Source organism: Lytechinus variegatus, chromosome 1, assembly GCF_018143015.1.
Source record: "Lytechinus variegatus isolate NC3 chromosome 1, Lvar_3.0, whole genome shotgun sequence".
Taxonomy (NCBI): Eukaryota; Metazoa; Echinodermata; class Echinoidea; order Temnopleuroida; family Toxopneustidae; genus Lytechinus; species Lytechinus variegatus.
Genome location: NC_054740.1, coordinates 90,043,115 through 90,064,679, shown reverse-complemented (window position 1 = coordinate 90,064,679; position 21,565 = coordinate 90,043,115). Strand labels below are relative to the sequence as shown.

Below are 21,565 nucleotides of genomic sequence, written 5' to 3'. Positions count from 1 at the left end.
ACACCCGATTTGGATGAAATTTTCAGTGTTATACTTGTTGGATTTTTCTCTTTTTATTCAAAATCAACTTTTGGTTGGGGTGGACATGTCCTTTAATAGTCAATGTAAATGTAGTTGCCAAAAGATTGACATTGGCCATTGACCAGTGACACACAGAAATTTGATAACAGATCACTTTTTACCATTATCAAATTAATATTACTATGTTAGCTTCTGTCATGTATACCTTGTATATGTATTTTTCTGTGAACAGAATGCTATTTTCTCTGTTGTAATATTTTGACTGTTAACATGTGGATATGAGATCATCGGTCACTTTTGGACAAATATTGAAATACATCACACGTGGAAACAAATGATGGAATTACCAGAAGTGGAAAATAAAATTCTGGATTTGCTAAAAGTGTGTTTCGGAACTATTAGTGATTGGAATAATTGACAGCATTTAGTATGGTAACACCTATGTACACTATATGGCCTTGCAACTACAATGATGACAGAACCATGCCCTTACAGTGTACAATCATACAGGCTTTTCATGCTGTTTTAATGTATATTGAATGTGTAGCCTATGTCTACATCTACGCAAGATGAACACACCATGGTAGTATTACCATTCTAACCTACAGATCTCATACCAGCAAATCATTTGTAGTCTTGTTCATCAGACCACTTGAGAACTTGTTTTTAGCTTCATGTGATCTTGCCTGTAGCCACTCTGTGACAGAGAACTAAGATGTGTTTGGAGGATGAGACAATGTCAAATCCCCCTATCATAATTTCTCTGTGTGAAGGACAAGGACATTTCACAGAACTTGTTACACTAAAAGAAAAATTTGAATAAATGACTACCATTCTGTCCCTATCTGTCACTATGCATCTGTTATGTGCAGTGGTGGCTATGGTACCAGATGGTAATTCAAATTGTCAACATCAATAATGTACAATGTACCTGGCTTACCGTATGCATGTTAATGATAATATAGTCACCAAATTGTTTGAAACAAAGAGCAAAGTGAGACTGTCCAGTGTCCATTCACATGTATCAATCTGTAACTGTTTGTATTGTTACACATGTTCTATTACTTGATTTATGGTAAGATTGTATATACATGTATGTATATTATCTGCTAGACAATGATTTCTTAAAATAATCAAACTGATTTTTGTTTTTATCAATATCAGTATAAAGAATTTGAGACCCCTAAAACCTGCAAAACTTGATTGGTAAAAGAGACTAAGTCTAGTAGCTCTAATGCCTACTGCTAGTGTAACCTTATCTGAGGGCCTGCTACCAGTACAGCAAAGATTACTTGGTGTCTTGTTACATTGGATCTAGACTATTTAAAGCTATGTAATAGATAATTGTTAGGGAGTTAAGGGATGTTTTGTAAAGAGTAAAGGGGCAATTCCATATGTGTCGTAGGGACATATTGACAACAATTTCTAGTTTCCTAGCCGAATGATTGAGCAATAAAATATCCTTTTTTTGTCAATGATAAAGTTATAGTGGGTAGTCATGTGAAAAACTAATTACCAAAATAAAAAAAATAATTATAGGTAAATTATAGGTGAAAATGTTGTGTTGTACAGGACACAGAAATGTCCCGTACTACACGCATCATTTTAAGCTCTAATTCACCTATGGTCAACATGTATTTGTTGGTTGTCATTTTTTTGCATGTCTACCCAATAGTACTTTAATATTACTACAAAGCAAATTGAAGTTCTTCGTTCGTTTGGACAGCAGGTTGAAAAATGTGAAAATGGCTGATTTTTCTAGCATGGAATCACCGAAAGGGTGACTAAAATCATGCTTAAGCTTCATGTATTTGACACCAAATTTACAGATTTTGTTTAGACCTTGCTGTCATGACATGCATCAGGGTAAAGATAACATTTCTATCAGGTTTGTGTCAGTTGATTTCTTATCCCACCATGTGTATCCCTTCAAGGCTTTTCACAGATGGGATGACAATCAATTAATAGTCAGTATTGTGCATGCTTATAGTCATCTCCACTTCAATTGGCCCATCTCACTATCAGAATTTTCATAGTGTAGTATTTGTTTTATTCTAACAATGTCCTTTCAAAATGTTGAATTGGGTTTGAGTGGTATACTTTATTCTAAAATTCATATGCAACTTGATTTTCAATGGCAACCAATCAAATGAGTGTGTTTGGGACAGTCACAAGTGCTTGATTTTTTTTTACAAAGTAGTTCCATTGGTGAAAAATACACAACTCTTTTGTGATGCTATAATTTTGTTTCAAATTATTTCAAGTGACACTCAATTTTGATTGTCAAAATAGCAAGTCCTAAGCACTCATTATAAAAGTGTAGCCTTATATGTACATGTACGTACATTGAAAATAAGAACATAATTGAAGAAGTGAATTATATCTTGGCTGAAAGCATTATGATTACGAGTATTCAAATGTATGCTCCATGAATTAAAAATCTGGGAGTATTTCACAAAGAATTAAGTTTGACTTTGAGTCCCCCTTTGATATAAGTTGCATATTTAAAATGCATCACTGCATTGGTCAGATCATGTGCAGGGGACGTGCATTGCTGCTTATCTATCAATCAGATTATGTGTAAAGGGGAAGTCCACCCTGACAAAAAAGTTTATTATAAAAATAGCAGGAAAAAATAAAAGTAGCGCCAAAACTTGGAGAATCCAAAGAATAAAAAAAGTTATTTCATTTATTTGATTTGTGACGTCGTATGTGTATGGTAAAAAAAATGAATGAAATATCATTTTCTCAAAAAATTGAAAATGGTTTTCACTGTACCTTCAGTAGACAAATCATTTCACACCCGTTTCTAAAGACAAAACAAAAATGAGTCGTCACGAACCATTAACAAAATTGACATATATGCATTTTTAAATTACATAATATATGGGTCAGTTGCTTGTTAATGATGTCATAAATCCCAAACTTTAATTTCTAATAACTTATTCTTAAAATGATTTTTCTCAAACCTTCACCAATGGGTTATAAAAAATTTCTGCCATTTTACAACAAACTTCTTCGGGGTGAACTTCCAATTTAAATATAATATGTGCATTGCCTTTTAAGCATGACTCACACAGTTAAGTCACACTTAACTCTTTGTGTGAACACAGTGTGTTTAAAATAGTAAGGCAGAGCCAATAGCTAATGAAAATGTTATTTATGGAGCAAACATTTGCATTTCTTTTTCTTTTCGGAAAGTATTGTTGCTACTAGCAATGATTATTGCAAACTACAGGTACAAGTAAATCTCTGTAATCTCTTAAGACCATGGAAATCGGTCCGCTGCGAATTAGAGTTGAAAGCAGAAAATAAGACTTCATTTTGTCTTAAGATTTATTTAACTTTGATGATTATTTTACCGTACTGTAGGTAAACTCATGCAGACTAAAATTTACATTCTATGTCATATTACCTTTTTTTTAAACCGATGCAGTAGCGGAAGTAATTTTCAATACTAGCACCCACCCAGTCATCATTGTTCATTGGCATAATTTTCATTTTAGTTTTTCAATTTTTCAATAACATGCAAATTATTATTTTTTTAGATTGAATTTTCTGTCTCAGGGACTTGAAAATTGTTTATATTTGAGATCATCACTTGAAAAGTCTCAATGGGATTTATTATGAATTTACCTTTGCTTGATTTCCAGAGCCTTAATTTTCAAAGATTTCTAGCTGTACTTGTTTTATATTTTGGTCTGTTTTGTCAGTTTTAATTTTGAATGAGTAATCTACTGGCATTTACAATGAATTGTATGTTTGTCATTCTAATATTGAAATGAATTGCATGTGTTATTTCATTGTATTTTATTGTATTCCATCTCCATTATCAGATACATTGTATAATATTTCATTTATCTTGTGTTAGTGTTTCATATTGTACCAAATATGTCATATTCATTAAGTTCACTATTAGTCCTTTCTATGTTGGTTTTTGATATCTAATCATGCTTGGAAATAATTGAGAGAATTTGCACATTATTTTTATACCTTCTTCCACATTCCTTTATTACTGGAGCGGAAATCATGTCTTATATCAAAGGACATATTTTTTTACATTGAAGGTTTTATTGTATGAATGTATTAAACTTATAACCTCAGTCATGCCAACAACCATACTGATGTATATAAGCGTTCTATCAAAGGAAATGTGTTTGTGCATTTAAACAATAGGTGGTTTCAGACCGCTTCGAAGTTCGTCAGTTCCAGGTATTCCCTGATCGGGAAATCTACCCCGATCAGAAAATACCGGGTATTTTGGTAATGTGAAAGCAAACTACGCATCATTTCCCCGAAAGAAAATACCCGCTAAATAGTAGGTACTTGGCGAAATTACAAGAACTTTCACGGGGATTTTTCCAAGGTCGCAGGTATTTTGGCGATGTGAAAGCAATTTACGGGAACTTTTAGCCCAGCATGTCGTTGGGCGCGGCGGCGTGGGTGGCTGCTTGGCTAGTGATTTTGAATCTCGCGCCTTGCCTGCTTATCAAACCATACTGCACATGCTTGTAACTTCGGGAACTTATCCCGAAGGGTATGTTTCGGGGCGGTGTGAATGCAGGAATAATTAATGGGTATTTTTTAGCCCCAACAAGTTCTCGTAATTTAACGGGGATTCTTGTGATCGAGGCGGTTTGAAACCACCTAATGAAGACCTTTATCTGGATGGTGAGAACGTGCATTGTGTAGATTATAGATGTAAGGTAAGGTTGGAACAACATGGCTTACATGTACCTTCTTGCACAACTCCTGCTGTATGCAGGAGATACATGTATTGACTACATGTAGATACATGGGGGCTCCTATTCTGAAGCCGAGTTAACTTAGATCACGGTCCAATTCTACTCAAATTATAGCTAAAATTTTGTTTAAATAGAAAGCTTTTTAATATTATTCCCAGACAGGTGTGAATAATTTGAGTGTAAATGAGCTGATAAGTTGGTTGAGTCTGTAATGTTAAAGACTTGGCTTTAAATAGTTCTATCACATCATTGACAAGAATTTAAAAAAAAAACTCGAGTTCAGAATGTTGGTCATTCAATTTGGCAAGTTATAGATCTTCCTGTGGTGCAGTGCAACTAAGGTTAATTTATCAATGTCTGTGCCTTGTTGATATCTATATGTCTCAGCTACATGCAGGCCTTTTTTTCAAGAAAAATGTCTTCTCAACATTGATGTAAATAGTTTGTAGTGTGCATGCATGCATGGCAAGTAGAAATTCTAGATTGATGAAAAAACAGTGTTTTGTAGAAAATCCAAGAAAAGGAGAACACTTTACTTTTAACAATATGGGAAAGCAAATCTAGCAGACATAATTGTGAAGTCTGGATCATGGATGCATAATTTGATAATAAATTGATGCTGCTTAATTGTGCTGTACTTTATTTTCCTCGTTTGTTTTTAGATGGTAATAATATTATGAGAGTCATGTTGAGGAAGAGAGTCTTTCAAATATGGGTGAGAGAGAGAGAAGAAATAGAAAAGAAGATGAAGAGATGTAGACAGGAGTAGACAGAAAGGAGACATGAAATAAATGGAAAGAGTATTAAACTACATATACATGAATAGAAAAAAACATCCTTTTGTTATTAATATTCTTCTGAATGTACAAACTCTGATTCATGATATTTTTTGTAAAACATATGAATTGTCCTCTCATAAAATACCCAATCTTTGTAAAGTGATATAGAAACTAAATCAAACAAACACTTAATGGGACAGTTCACATGTGACGTCCCATGTCTTGGTCACATTCTCCATAGGCTTTAATAGTGATCTATGGTTCAAAATGTTCATTATTTGTCAAACTTCATTGATCTAATTCTTTGTTGTGTTTTACAATTCAAATGTGAAAAAAGTTAAATTGTTATTGAATTGTTACAGGCAGGGTTGCAAAGTGCAAATTACTGTGTAAAAGAAAAAAAATTTGACACCTCATAAATCTCCAATTTCAGGAAAAAAATGTGCCATGAACACAATTATTATGTGGCCTGAAATAGTATTTTGTCCCAGATAATTTGATACATATTTATGTACCAATAGTATAGCTTTACATTTATATAATCAGGAGGTATTTTTTGCTTTAATGCCCGGGGGGGCACTTACATTGACGATTGAATACCATGCGCGACCAAAAAAATATGTAAAAAGGATGCCTTTTTCAAGATAGGGCACGTTACGTACACAACGTGATAAGGGTGTCAAAAACACAAAAAATTTTAAAAGGGTATCTATTTCGCTAGGAAAGCTACATGTTTAGGGTCAAATTTTTGGGGATGATGAAAACAAAATTAAAATGTTTCACAAAGGATGTCTTTTGCCCCAACACTACGTGTTTAGAATCCGATTTGGGCGAGATGTGGAAGGTTGGGCCGTATTAACCGTATGATGTGTAAAGGTAAAACCGACGACCGACAGACCCGTGACAATAAAATATTGCTGTACGTGTTTAGGGGTTCATTTCAGGGAATTCTTGACAAGAGTATTGTTTTGTTTCCAATCCTTGTTAAGGGTAGGGTTTCACACGACGATACTTGTTAAGGGGTGCATTTTCAGAATATGGAAAATACATGTACACTTTTTTTCTATGGACTATAAAGATGAATATACCTAACACACCCAACTACTGTTTTGACAGTTTATTTGGACCCATTTTTTGCCCTTTTAATGTTGCAATTTATTTCCTTCTTGTAAACCAAATAATCCCCCTTAATTTGAACTCCAATAATTTGGAAACTAAATGATATCAATTGTTGATACTTCTCTGTAATCAAGAACAGGACATGCCTAATAAGTGTGGAAAATTTGGAGCTTATTTGATGACCCCTTGTAGAATAATTGGAATGAGTGCTAATCCCCTTTTTGTCACCTTGCACAATAGTGCTTCAATAGACTTGAAGACTTTTCCACAAAGTGACATTCTCCAGTAGTACCATAAGTGTTCTCTTTGTGATTTGGGTTAGGAACGTCCAAGTACGTCATATATCATTTTAAAGCCGAGATTCTCCTCTTTCAGTATGGATATTTAACAGAAAATCTTACACCTCTTAAAATTGCATGCATTGGTAATTTCTTAACCTAAAATCTCTGCACAGTGTATCACTGTGGAAAATAATCATAAAACCACCAATTACAAAAGTCAGTGCTGATATGTTTTTAGGGAAATCCTTGGTTTGATAGGCAGTTGACCGTTACTATGGTAACTGTCCGAGACAACTGTTCAGTGCTGACAACTTTCATGATACGGTGATGGTCTATTATTAAAGCTGGTTTCTCTTAATCCCAAAATGTCACACCAAACAGTGAGAGCTATCCTTGTGGAATCTCTCACTTAATAGATTTGCAATGGTGCTAAAAGCAGGAACGTTTAGATGTTCACAGATAAACTAATTCTACAAGTATCAAAGTGCCTCTCTCTCTCTCCCTTTCATGATCCATTTCGGAGGGGAAGTTCATCCTCCTGATAAGTTGGTTTTAATGAAAAAAAATATGACGATTTAACAAAAATTTATCTGAATAGAATAATTATGAATTTCTATTTTTTTTTAATTTATTGTAATGAAAGTTCCTGATGACTGCAAGTATTTTTGTCATAGAGGCAAGGCCTATATGAAATGGGAAGTCTGATATTAAATACACTGATAGAATCATTTAGCAATTTTCAATGAACTTGAAGTTTGTTTAATTCATATGGGACAGGTTCACTCATGATGTTTTATCACAAAATTAAAACTTGAATTATCCATAATTCCGAGAAATTTTCTATAAACCTGCATCAATATTTTGATTTTCTGCTTTCATTAAAACCAAGTTAATGCTATGGTAAATTTCCCCTTCACCTTACATGCACCTTGATCAATGAATTCAAATGGATTGTCACTCTTGTAATCCAATATCATTAGTCATTACATTATGCATTTTAATACATTGTTTTTTCACAGAAATTATTTACAGATGTATTCTTCTTTTATCAAAGACTTTCAACATATTCAATTTTCTTCTTTTTAGTAAAAAATTAGAGTACGAATACATACAAATACATAGGCCCGTATTCTGAATTCGGGATTAAATCAAACCCTGGTTAATTGTTGTGGTCTAAGTATGGAGAGCCATTTGGGGCACAAATCCCTAACAATTCACATCCAATTTATTGACTCATATGACACCCAAATCGTTCATAATTGTCTGAGAATGATTTGAAGTATCTTTAAAGGGGAAGTTCACCCTGAAGAAAACTTTGTTGTAAAAATAGCAGAAAAAATAGTAAAAAATATTGGTGAAGGTTTGAGGAAAATCCGTTAAAGAGTAAGAAAGTTATTGGAGTTCAAAATTTTGGATTTGTGACGTCATAAACGAGCAGCCGCCCCATGTGTTATGTAATGTAAAATGTGTGAATTTCAAATTTTGTATGGTTCCTGATGACTTAATTTTGTTTTCTTTTCATGATCGGGTGTGAAATGATTAGTCTATTGATATACAAAAGCTACAGTGAAAACGATTTTCAATTTTCTGAGAAAATGACATTTCATTGATTTTTTACCATTCGACGTCACAAATCAAATAATTGAAATTCTAATAACTTTTTAATTATTGGATGAATTTTTCTCAATCCTTCGGCAATATTTTTATTATTTTTTTCTACTATTTTTACAATAAACTTTTTGTCAGGGTGAACTTCCCCTTTAAGTATTTTTCCTCCATGTGAAAGTAAAAGGAAATAAAAAAGTAGAACAGAAATTTTGAATTTTTGGCTCCCCATAATTTTAGCACAGATTTAGACCGTGGTCGAAGTTAAACTCGACTTCAGAGATGGGCAATGATGTGCCTGCTTTGCAGACTGACTTTGTAAGAAAAGATGAAATACTGTCATGGATGCTCGTTATTGCCCGCCCATAATAAATGATCATTTAAGTGATTACCCGGAACATGATTGGAAGTGATGGCAAACAGAGTTATCACATAGTACAATGAATGCCACAGAGAAATAAATTGAAGTAAACTTGATAAAAGAGATTCCAGATAATACTGCAAAATGCATCAAGTGCTCAGATTCTGATTTGATGGATAAGAGAATTCCTTTTTCCAATGAGGGTTATGATACGATTCCCTGATCTAATTTCAAAAGAATAATCGCGGTTGATTGAAATTACCCTATAAACTATACTGTACATACGATACACCCTGGATTTGCAAGGAAAGCGGTCAGGAGAATATTAAAACATAAACGCAACTTTATCCCACCTAAAGGAACCTTTTCTTTCATTATGGTGATGATCCTGTAGCCCTTAAATGCTGCTATCTACACTTAACCACATGATGGCGCTTTAGAAATATCATGTACAGAGCAATTGATAGTGAGTTTAGCCAACACCTCACACAATTTATTCTAAAATCCAGTGAACATTGTACACAAGTCTCCATTTGCATTTAAAGAAAAAAAAAATCTATTGCTCTCAATTTTTCTTCAAAAGACTGTTCAAATACAACCTTTTCAGCAATCTTTTTATGCAATAAGTTTTGGGGTATTGCTAGGGAAAGATCACTTTGTTCATTTCCATCACCGACATGTCCCCCCCCCAAAGAAAAAATATAACTTAATATTTGAATTGTAAAAATTGTTCAGGGATTTCCCTCCATCACATACAGAAGAGGGAATGCATTTTCTTCTCTTCTTCAATTGGTTATTACTATCAGTACTTATTATTATCACACTGAAATACATCTTGTATTTTGGACATCTAAATATAAACTCCCAAAGAATTTAGACAACATTTTTATACATATAGAAGGGAAAAATTTGAGCTGCAATCTGCAATCATTATTTTCCTTACAATGTAATCTAATCTTACTGCTTTCAATCTTCTTCACATAATCAACATATTGGGAATAATAAAGCAAATTGCACAGTTTTGCTTAGATAACTGTAGCTCATCTAAAAGCATTAATGCTATGCAAAGATTCACTCCACCAAAATCTCACAGAAAAGTTCATGAAGAATGTTTGAGAAAGCGAACAAAGGCAGGATGATTTGTCCTCATCACCTTGATGTTTCTGTCTTCGCCTTTTGTTTGTCCTTCTGTCTCACTCCTGTCTCCCTGAATTCCTTCCTTTCAGCTAAATACTCTTTCTTGCACATTTCAAAGAACTCCTTATCCTGGTAGCTGCAATATTAACAATTACAACACAAAAGCACATTAAGGTTCGTATCACTTGAAATTGAAAATCAAAGGATGAGGACCAAGTATAAATGCTTTAGTCACAAGACTTATATTACACATTACCAATAACAAAGCTGGAAGAAAAAATATAAATACATACATGTACAAAGAACAACACCTTTTATTTTTAACCTTACAAACTACTCCAGAAAATTACCAAGGGTTGCATATTTTTATAATTTATCACACGAATCACCTCACTCTGTATCATAGTCAAAATGATACTGTCCTAATATCAAGAATAATATCTTGAAATCAGACAGCATTTTAGCTGACTCCATCAATGTAACTTTATTTTCAGTTCTTATCATAAATCTGGGGTGAGCGAATTGTAATCCTCTTTCCAGGCCCACGAAAGGTGAAGATAACATGTCTTTATTCAGATTTCTTATTACACATGCATGTGTAATATTGTTTAGATGTACAAAAATACATATAGTAATCGTTATAGGAATAAAGATATATATAATTATCTTTGATGAAAAAGAAAATCGAAGCTTCACTATCTGTCTCCTGAGAACAGGTCTATAAAATCTTCAGTCAACAAGTATTCACTTTTTGTATTTTTTTACCCCCCCCTCCCCCTAAAAATGAATCTGTAGACAAACATGTTTATGGAACATAAATATTGCATTATTCTCCAGATACAATACCATGCACTTTATGTGTGTCCTTAGAAAATTGAAAGAGCAGGCAAGCTAACAGATATGTACCATTATGATTTCATATCAAGAGGGGCGGAGTTTCATGCAAAGCCTTTTTCACCCACCCCAACAAAAGTGTTGTGGCTGCCTAACCACTTAGGGCCTGGATAAATAATGAAAATACATACTATCCACTAATACAGTCCTTTAGTGCTCTATTTTCCTTTCGACATGAAAATGCCATGGTCAGTCCTTTCTCCTTACAGCATCTAGTGAATTCTGGTGAAATAAGATAAAATCATATTTTATGAAATATTCATCATGTAGAACTACATGATTATGACAAAATATGCCTGTTATGACAAATAATAACAATAACAATAATAACCATAATAATCCGCTTTTACATCTTTAGCGCTTAATGCAAATGCCCATTATTCTCATAAAAATATATTCCACTTCATTCTTTGTCACATGTAAGCAAGCTTGCAAATCTTCTGGTTTCTTGGTTAAGATCCAATCACAGTACATTTTCAATTGTTTTATGACAAGTATAATACTCAAACTGGAAATTATAAATAGTCTGCAGGTGGGTATGATCGCTTTATAAGTTACCATTATCATTACAAAGTCATAGCAAACAATAAAACAAATAACATAACTTCTTTATCATCACTTATTTCAGAAAGTAAATAAAAAGATATGCTGATTATAAAAATAAAAACATTTAAAAGTAATAGATGCTGAAAATCTATGACATCAATTATTCGAACATTGATAACAATGGTAAAAGACAATTGCGTATCTATGGTTGTTACCATACCCAATTTCATTACTTTCACATTTTGCTTTTCATGAAAGGGAAATCAGCAACACTATTCCTCGATGTAGTCTACTTCCCCTTACTTTCATTAAAAAAATATTATCCACTTTTTCTCTTGTTAGTTATGTTGAAATGAAGAGATGTAATAGGGAGGATTTTGTGAAAAAGGTTCAGGAAGATTTTAGAAATCTCTGTAGTTGTCAGATTTTTTGACTGTCTTATTATTGGTTTCCAAGGGGCCTAGGTGCACTTGAAGTCCACACGTGCCAAGTCTAACGCATTATGTGTTTATGCATGAGACACCTGCCTTCTGGACTATTGCTCATCCCCTCAAATCTCTTGGAGTATTTTGTTTATCACTCTTAATAATGAAGACTGAGGGAGTGAGGGTACTTAAAGAAAACATGGAAAAGGATCAATATACCACTCAAACAAATAGAGATAAATGGCAAACTGTGTGTAGCTTATCACAAATCATACATTCATAATCGTTGATAACTGTTCACTTTTTATATGTTGCTTTTGTAATTTGCTAAAAATCAAATTTTAACTATATTTATTGCTTACCATCAACATACTCTGAACATCGTACTTTTGCTTTCTCCCTCATCTTTTTCGGGATAAGCACCTCAACTTCTACCTTTCTAAGGAATTCCTCATCCTCTTGCCAAGCTAAAACAAAATAAAAATAAAATTGTATTACTATCTTTGCTGTATATGGCGATGCATCTGCATTTTCAGCTCTTTTTTACTTGGTATGAGTGTCAGGCTTCGTAACCACTGCGCAAATTATTTTGACCGCGCCACTCACAAACTTTTCATTGTCACATCTTGTGCAACTTTTGTGATAAAATTTGCGATGCCGAGATACGCAGTTATAAATTGTCCATTTAGGCTCAGACTCTCGCGCATGCGATGTTTTGAAATCTACAGTGAATTATTTATAGGTGTGAGGAACTCCTGCTCTAAATCACCAATTTTGAGATTGATAGAAGCATAGAACAGAAGTGAACTTTGTGTAAAGTAAGAATATTGGTTTTGTTTTTAAAGATCATGATGTTACATGAATTTTATATTTAATATATACTAAAACTATTGTTCTTCGATGTTGCATGAATTTAATATTCAATATATATTAAAACTATTGTTCTTCGATGTTGCATGAATTTAATATTCAATATATATTAAAACTATTGTTCTTCTCCCACGATACGGACGCTTGCGTCGCGTAACATCGGGGAAGAACAATAGGAAACAAGATGGCGGCATAAACATCGGGCAAGTCTCTTCCATCTTTCCATGATATTTTTCTCAATTTTTTGATGAATTCTTGTTTAAAAATAAAATCCATAGCGTAGAAATGTGGGAAATGGATTTAGGGCTAGATCTTTTAGAAAGTAGATATCTTGGGGGGTGAAAGTTTTTTGGTGGTACACGCAAATGAATAGGAAGACCTGGCTTCGTTGAGAGTAACCTTGCGTTAGTAAATGATTTTTACTCTCTAGAAGCCTCCTGGCTACTTCGCTTATGATCATGTGCTTAATTTTGCTTTGCATACCAACTTCCCAGTACGGTATAGTCACGTATTGTATTACCGGACACTATCATATTTCCGGATGCGCATATTACTGAGTACGAAATCAATTTCGTACTGTAAGACTTCCGCAGTTCAAGATTGCAAAAACAAGGCGAAAAAATCCAACTTTTACGTGATTTTTCTCTAAAATGACAGAAAATGCTAACAATATATAACATAGTCATAGTTTTGCATTAACAACTGATCCCAATTGATCTATTTTCTGATGGAAAAACGGACCTAATTTGCTGAATTTCAATCTTGTCCGCTTCATCGATCAGATCGTCAATGGCTAGTTCTCTAGGTACCCGATCGACAATCGATTAGACAATGACAAGATTATTAAAAGAAATTCATTTGAAAATTCGATACGAAATACGATCGAAGCTACTCGTCTGAAACACCTCTTAATAATGAATTCACATACATGTATAATGAATTAACAAGCGCTGTTAAGGAAATGAAAAATTCTGCAGCAGGAACAGATGGTATCAAATCAATTATGATTCAACACCTACCAAAAATAGCTCTTCAGTTCATTTTGATTTTAATAAACAGTATTTGGAATTCCTCAATTCTACCCACAGATTGGCATTATTCTACCCAGATCCCCGTACTTAAACCAGGTATAGATCCAACGAACCCTTCTTCATATCGACCAATTTCCTTGACACCAACTCCCTCCAAACTGATGGAAAGAATGGTTAAAAATAGACTTGTATGGTTCATGGAGCGATGCAGTATCCTGACACCAACACAGGCTGGATTTAGAAAAATAGAAGTTCTTAGATCAGCTCCTTAGATTAGAAACGGACATACAGAAAGGATTGGCCAACAAAGATTATGTTCTACAGGTAGTTATTTTCATAGACCTTGAAAAGGCATATGACCTTTTATGGAGAAAGGGAATGGTATTTAAATGTCATCAAGCTTGTATAAAAGGAAAAATGTTACAATGGATTAATTCATTTTTACAAGATCGATATTGCAAGGTAAAAGTTGATGGTCAGTTATCTTCAAAATTTGTTCTAGAAAATGGAACGCCCCAAGGTAGTGCTATTACATGTAGTCCAATTTTGTTCAATTTAATGTTGAATGATCTAAAACTGAAAGAAAAATCTGTAAAAATCTCTATGTATGCTGATGATATTGCCATAAGGTGTTCAGGCAGAAATCTTGACTTTTTACAAAAGAAAATGCAGAAAAATTTAAAACTGCCCGTTTGACCCCTTTTAGGGGAGTTGGGCAGTATCCTGGAAGTAAGAAATTGAACAATGGTGCTCAACCTGGAGTCTCAAAAGTCTGCTGTTATGATTTTTACCACTAGGCAGCAAATGGAGGTATATATTAAGGTTAATACTGTCACAATACAAAGAATATAAGTTTCTTGGCATTTGGTTTGATGTGAAACTCACCTGGAAAAAGCACATCGATTATATAAAACTCAAATGTTAAAAAAGAATTGATTTGTTACGGTGTATAGCAGGAACGAGTTGGGGAAATAATAAAATGATTCTTTATATTATATACAAAGGTCTTATCAGAACCATATTAGACTACGGATGCGAGTTATATGACTCGGCCAGTCTTTCTCTAAAACAAGAATTAGATTCAATCCAATATCAGTCACTGAAAATAATAACTGGTGCAGTATATAACCCTGCCCTTGAAGCACTGCAGGTTGAATGTGGTGAAAGACCTTTACAACTAAGAAGAGAACTGTCTGTTGATAAATACATATTTTATCTTTTAACAAATAGAGATACTCATCATCCTACTTTAGAAATAATTGAACCTTCCTGGCATATTGATCAATTTACTTGGAAATCAGGTCGTGGACCCTTTGTAGTTAGAGCATGTAAGCCTAATGAAGAAATCCAAATTGAACAACTAAGCCAAAGAATATTACGTGAACCTTTTTGGTCATATGAAATGCCAAATATATCTTACTATATCCATAATGTTATCAACAAACAACGTAACTTAGTACAAGATATGAAAAACTGTCTCTTAGAAAGGACACATACAAGATGGAAAGGTTACTTAAAGATCTACACTGATGGATCAAAACAAGAGGACAAGAGAACCGGCTCTGCTTTTTATATACCAGAACTGGATATTAAAAAATACTATTGATCAAATTCTGTAAGTATAATGAGAGCCGAATTAACAGCAATGGTAATGGCACTTGATTGGCTAGGAGATAAGAGGTATGTCCGTGGTAATTTTTTCAGATTCATTGTCAGCTCTTCAAGCACTCGAATTCAAAACAATCTTATTGTTGATATCTTGTATAAAATCAAAGTTTTACAATCATCAGATACTTATGTCAATTTTGAATGGATACCATCCCATCGCGGTATTCAAGGGAATGAAGTAGCAGACCTTTTAGCAAAAAAGGAGCATCAAAAGAAGAAGTTGAATTACACATTCCATATATTAAAGAGGAATGGAAAAACCACGTCTTTGATTTATAAAGAAATCTGGCAGGCTCAATGGGAATCCTCATTTAAAGGAAGACATTTGTTTAGCATCCAACCCAACGTGGCCGAAACAATTAGTTATCAAGGTCTCAATCGGTTTCAAGGGACTATGATTCACCGGCTAAGACTTGGAAAATGTAAATTGAATTATTATCAGTATAAATGTTATCAACATGAAAATGGTTTATGTTCCCATTGTCAGGTTCCTGAGACAATAGAACATTTTTTACTACATTGTAATAAATATGAAAGAGAAAGAACTATGCAAAGAAGCCTGAATAATAATATGCTGTAACGCGCTTTGGGCCACTCTGGGAAAAGCGCTTTATATAAATTGGCTATTATTATTATTATTAATTTAAACAAGCCAATATCAGACCTAGCAACATTACTGGGAAGAAATGCAGACTATAAAGTCATCCTGAATTATGTGAAAAAACAGAGATTCGAATAAGAATATTCTACTGATCTCTCTTCCTTTTGTTCTGATGATTATATTTAATGTTAATTCTTATAGACTACTAAAATTGAGCTTCGACCGAGCTTCTTATAAAAGTTTGCATACTATGACGTACAAAAACGCACAATTTAATGGTGGAGGTAACTAATCTTAATTATACTGCACCTCGCAATATGACAGGACAGACTAGTCTAACACCGAGCCGAGGACATTGAAGCGCCAACTCAACTCAACTTAGGGTCATGATATAAATGAGCATTAATACTGGAAAGTGCCATATCGAACTCGCAATTAAAAAAAAATTAAAATTAGTTATGTAGCAAACACAAATTTATTACAAAGATCTGCTCAGAACCGATGTAAGAAAGCATTTTACCCATGAGATGATATAAAAAATCACACCAATTCTTTCTTACATCATCATAATCAAGAATATTTTTACCTGTCCAGCGCGCATCCGTATTATGATGTAGGCCTAATTTGTTACGCACAAAAATACTTAGTAATTGTTTTTCGCCGAGGGGTATGCAGCGAGTGCGATGCAAAGTCAGAAAATGGTTGGAAAATATAAAATTTCATCATATTCATAATTTTCTGAATATTTGGAATAGCAAGTGATAATTTTTCTTGATTGTATTTCCTCTAGTTGTCATTTTTAAAGCACTGAAATAAAGGTGTCCGGCAATAGGATACACTGCCATACCGTACGGGTTCCTCAACAAGCAGCCGGCCGGAGCGCCGGTCGGGCGACTCGGTGCAAAGCACTGCTTGTACTCGAAGCATTTCTTCAGCAGCTACTTTGCTGGTCTTCGACTTCGCGTCGCGTCGAGTTGGCTGGCCTAATAATTCAAATGATATGGGTACTACACTAAAGCATTGAAACTGGACACGCAATTTCCAAACTTCTGTCCGTCATCCACATTTTCACCATTCTGAGAGAAAAGAGATTAAGGGTGCAGCAAATATATTAAAATTAGTCATTACCGAACCCTCGACGACCCTCTGCCATTTTTCCTGAATACTTAGGAGTTTCATATCATTTTAAATATCAACTATATCCCATGTATTTTGGTATTGAAATTATCACTACAGTATAGTTTAAAAAATAATTAATAATATTCACTATTCATCAATAGTATTTTATTTCAATGATAAAGTAATTAATAATATTAAAAATTAAAATTCTATGGCCTTGGGCCCTTCCTAAATTCCATTGAGTGAGAAAGTCAGTGGTTACGTCATTGTCAGACCTTTTGCGCATGCGCATTCCAAGCAGTATACCCTTATCATCTGATGTTGTGTCACAGCCACAATCAAACGTGTATTAAAATCACAATTTTTATGATAAAGATTCAATCATTTTCACGATGCCGTTGTTTGGAGGAACACCGTTCGATACAGATGTTGGTGAGTGTAAAAGAAGTATTACATAATCTCAGTTTTTCATTTAGTTTAAGGGAGAGTCTGGGAATTGCGTTCGGCAGCCATAAATAAATCTTGCGAATGCGATTGTGACTGAGCTGAGAGTGTGTTGTTGCATTGTATTGTAATCTTGTAATTGTATTGATGACAGTGCAATGCAGTGCTCCAACTTCCAAGTTCAACACTGCAGTCTGCACTGTGTGATTTCCCCCGGGGGGGGGGGGCACTTACATTGACGAGTGGAAACCAAGCGCGACCCCATAAACATGTAAACAAGGATGTCTTTTTCAATTTCAAGATAGGGCACGTTACGTACGTAACGTGATAAGGGTGTCAAAAACACAAAAATAATGAAAAAAGGGTATCTATTTCGCTAGGAAAGATACGTGTTAAGGGTCAGATTTGCGGAGATGACAAAAATATTAAATGTTTTAAAGGATGCCCTTTTTGCCCCAACACTACGTGTTTAGAGTCCGATTTGTGCGATCTGTGGAAGGTGGGGCGGTACGGTATACTAAACCAAATGAAAACCGATGACCGACGGACCCGTGACATAACATTAAAATATCGCTGTACTTATTTAGGGGTTCATTTCAGGGAATACTTGCCAAGAGTATCGTTTTGTTTCCAATACTTGTTAAGGGTAGGGTTTCACACGCCAATACTTGTTAAGGGGTGCATTTTCAGAATATGGAAAATACATGTTTAGGGTGGTTTTCGAGACTCCATGCCCATGGTCGCGCATGGTATCCACTCGTCAATGGAAGTGGCCCCCCCCCCGGGACTTCCCCTCCAGATTCAACTAAAAAGAGTATGGTTGGAACTACCCCTTAGACCAAGTAAAAAAAGATAGTAGTTGATCGTCCGGGTTTTTTGAGAGCGGTGATGAGGGAGGTCCTTGCTATTTGCTATCTTACTATTTTTTTTAAGAACAAGGAGGCATTTTCTCGGCCCGATTTTTGACATCAGTGATGAGGGAGGTCCTTACTATTTACTATTTTTTTTGCTATTTTTTATTCAAATGATTGTCAGGCCATGTCAAGCTCGATTTATGTGATCAATGTATGCTCAATATTAATAATAAATGAGTAGAAATATATATATATATATTATAAATGTATAAATATCTACGATTGATTGAAAATCTATGGAAAATGTATTGTGCGATAAAAATCTATTGATGTATTACTCATACTGGTACTGTATTGTTGTCAAACAGAATGTTCATGTCAAGTGAATAATTTAAACATTTTATGTAAGGGTAAAAAAAATGCATGGGGGGTCTTTTTTATTACCATGGAGTCATGTTCAATTTTCCAGAGCCAATCTCATTTTTAGCTCTGGGCATGGTTTCGCATCACAGTTTTCAGCTGCCTGTTCGTTTACATAATGTTTAATACTACTCTTCAATTTTCATTCATTTTTAAAATTGATATTGAATATAAAATCCCTCATTGAATATTCGATGCATTGCCTCCTGACATTAGAAAACTTGCCAGAAAATTCAATGCATTTCACAAATTCAAATGTCACGCCAGCACAGTTAATCACATCATCCTAGGACCTAGCTAGCACACATGCAATTCACCCAACAGAGTCACAAGCACACAATGACCGTAACACACATCCAAGTACAGGCGCTATCACTCACCAAAAAACCCCGCTGAAATACAAATTACGTCATTAGAATTGATTTATCTCCGCCATATTTCCAAAGCACGCGATGGATTAGTTCAGATTCAGTAAGCGGGGTCCCCGAAAATGCACTAAAAATGAAGAAATCCGTGATCTTATCCGAGTTTGCAAACTTTATTTCCTTGCTAATTTATGATGGTATCTTCAAAATTCCAATAAAAAACTAAATCAGAATTTTTTTCTTTCTTGCAATTACGGCGATATCGGACTTTGCAATTGTTTTTGAAGTTGTTAGAGAGATCCCAGAGTAATCTTGTGAATTTTTTTTCGCTATTCAGCAGCCATAAAAATAGTTAATAACAGGAAAATTGATGCTGCAATCCAAAAGGGAAGAGGGCCCGGACAAAAAAAAAAAACGATTTTTTTTTTTTAGAAAATAGTAAATAGCAAAAATTTTCATGCGGCGGCCAAAATTGATGCGCGCGAGGACGATCAACTACTTTCTTATTTTACTTGGCCTTATATCGACCACTTAATTTTCTAAGCATCAATCAAATCTGCAAAAAAATATTTTTAAGTTTTACCTTGTTTTCGTCTAATTTGTGCAGAAAATTGAGGAGATCAGATTCCCATGTTTCGATCGAAGACTCTGATTCAATCCGCATATAGATGATCTAGACTTGATGCAATGATGACTTTCAAAATCCTGACATATACTTCTTCGTCTTCCTTCCCTTCCTGATTTTCTCCCTCCGCTGCTTTCATTGATGTCTTGACACTTCCCATAGACGCATAAGAGACTGACCAAAACAAAGATGAATTTCCCTCGGAAATCCATCTTTTAAGACAAAAATCACGTAAAGTTTATGAATTTTATTGATTTTTACACCCTCTTTACACCTTCCTACGCCTAATGTGTAGGAAGGTTTTAAAAAATGTTAGATAAAAATGTAAAAAAAATGGAGGTTTCTTACCTAACTGATGCCACGTAGACCCCTCGATCCACATGTACATGTAAACGCAAATACAATAGTGTTGACTCTTGAACCGCTTATTATGTATGACGTACTTCTGATTAGCGATGCCGTTTTGATAAACAATTTAAAGATGAAAATTATTATTTCACAAATACTGAAATCTATTACGTGATTATAAATAATGGGTACAATACTAATAATTATTTATAATCACGTAATAAATTTTAGTATTTGTGAAAGAATAATTTATATCTATAAATTGTTCTTTAGGATGGCATTGCTAATTGGAAGTACGTCATACTTTGCCGGTTCAAGGGTCGATGCTATTGTATTTGTGTTGTTTACATGTGGATCGAGGGGTCTACGCAGAATCAGTTAGGTAAGAAACCTTATTTTTTTACATTTTTATCTAACATTTTTTAAAACCTTCCTACACATTAGGCGTAGGAAGGTGTAAAAATAAAAAAATTCATAAACTTTATGTAATTTTTGTCTTAAAAGATGGATTTCCTATGGAAATCAATCTTTGTTTGGGTCAGTCTCTTATATGCGTCTATGGGAAGAGTGTCAAGACGTCAATTATGAAGAAGTATATGTCAGGATTTTAAAAGTCATTGCGTCCTCAAGACTAGTATAGATAGATCGGCGAACAACAAATACGACTATTTTACATTTGCTCATTTGCACCCTTTTGAAACCGACCACCCACGATACACTAAGTTTACGGCCGATTCTTGTCACAGTGGCGAAATATTTTGACTCTTCCAAATCAGTTCTGATGTCAACATGCTAAATGATCGTCTCACTACATCTACTGCAAGCTCCGGCACATGATTAAACGATTGACGAAGGATATTTGTTCTAAAGCCGTTTCCTATCGGAAACAGGACGGGTTGGGTCTAGTAAAAAAAAATTGACAAATTCTACTAAATTTTTCCCTTTTACCCCTTATTTTTCTCTCGTAAAATCGATTCTTACCGTTCCTATGGACACTGCGCCTACCCTCACGTTGAATATCGTTTGTAATACACAATAATTTTAATGCGCTCAAGGTGGTCGGTTTCAAAAGAGGTGGTTGATATGTGGTGGTCTCACTATACTAAGTGACTGAGTTAGAGTCATACTAGCTAGGCAGGGTCTAATTCTGGGTTCTCGGGGACTAAATTATTTGCACCCAAAAGTGACTGCTTACTTCACCAAACTTATCCAGACCCATATGCCTTGCCCACTCCACTCATTAATGAACAATAATAACCTTGGGCTTGGCCTTTGAAAAAAATACTTGCGTTAATTGGCTGATAAAT

The 21,565-nt window shown here is 34.4% G+C and overlaps 2 protein-coding genes across 2 annotated transcripts in view; one reads left to right on the top strand and one right to left on the bottom strand.

Moving 5' to 3' along the window:
- Window positions 1–8,723: 8,723 nt before the first annotated feature.
- LOC121428014 (COX assembly mitochondrial protein homolog) lies at window positions 8,724–17,302 on the bottom strand. The gene is made up of 4 exons (XM_041624596.1): window positions 17,212–17,302; window positions 12,276–12,380; window positions 11,074–11,164; window positions 8,724–10,184 (listed from the first exon to the last, which is right to left on the bottom strand). The coding sequence occupies exons 1-4, from the start codon at window positions 17,234–17,236 to the stop codon at window positions 10,061–10,063; spliced, it is 345 nt and encodes a 114-aa protein (XP_041480530.1). The 5' UTR covers window positions 17,237–17,302; the 3' UTR covers window positions 8,724–10,060.
- Window positions 17,303–17,480: 178 nt separating this feature from the next.
- LOC121428006 (signal transducing adapter molecule 1-like) overlaps window positions 17,481–21,565 on the top strand; it is a 30,167-nt gene continuing 26,082 nt past the window's right edge. The window contains exon 1 of the mRNA XM_041624584.1: window positions 17,481–17,634. Coding sequence (XP_041480518.1) covers window positions 17,595–17,634 — 40 coding nt within the window. The 5' untranslated portion in view covers window positions 17,481–17,594. The remainder of the gene's footprint in view (window positions 17,635–21,565) is intronic.

Excerpts from the sequence above, each read along its gene's own strand:
- LOC121428014 (XM_041624596.1), bottom strand. The coding sequence starts at position 17,236 with ATGGCAGAGGGTCGTCGAGGGTTCG. Across the intron at positions 11,165-12,275 it reads ATGTTCAGAGTATGTTGATG|AATTCACTAGATGCTGTAAG; the intron begins GTAAGCAATAAA and ends TTATTTCACCAG. Across the intron at positions 10,185-11,073 it reads AAGGACTGTATTAGTGGATA|CTACCAGGATAAGGAGTTCT; the intron begins GTATGTATTTTC and ends TTAATATTGCAG.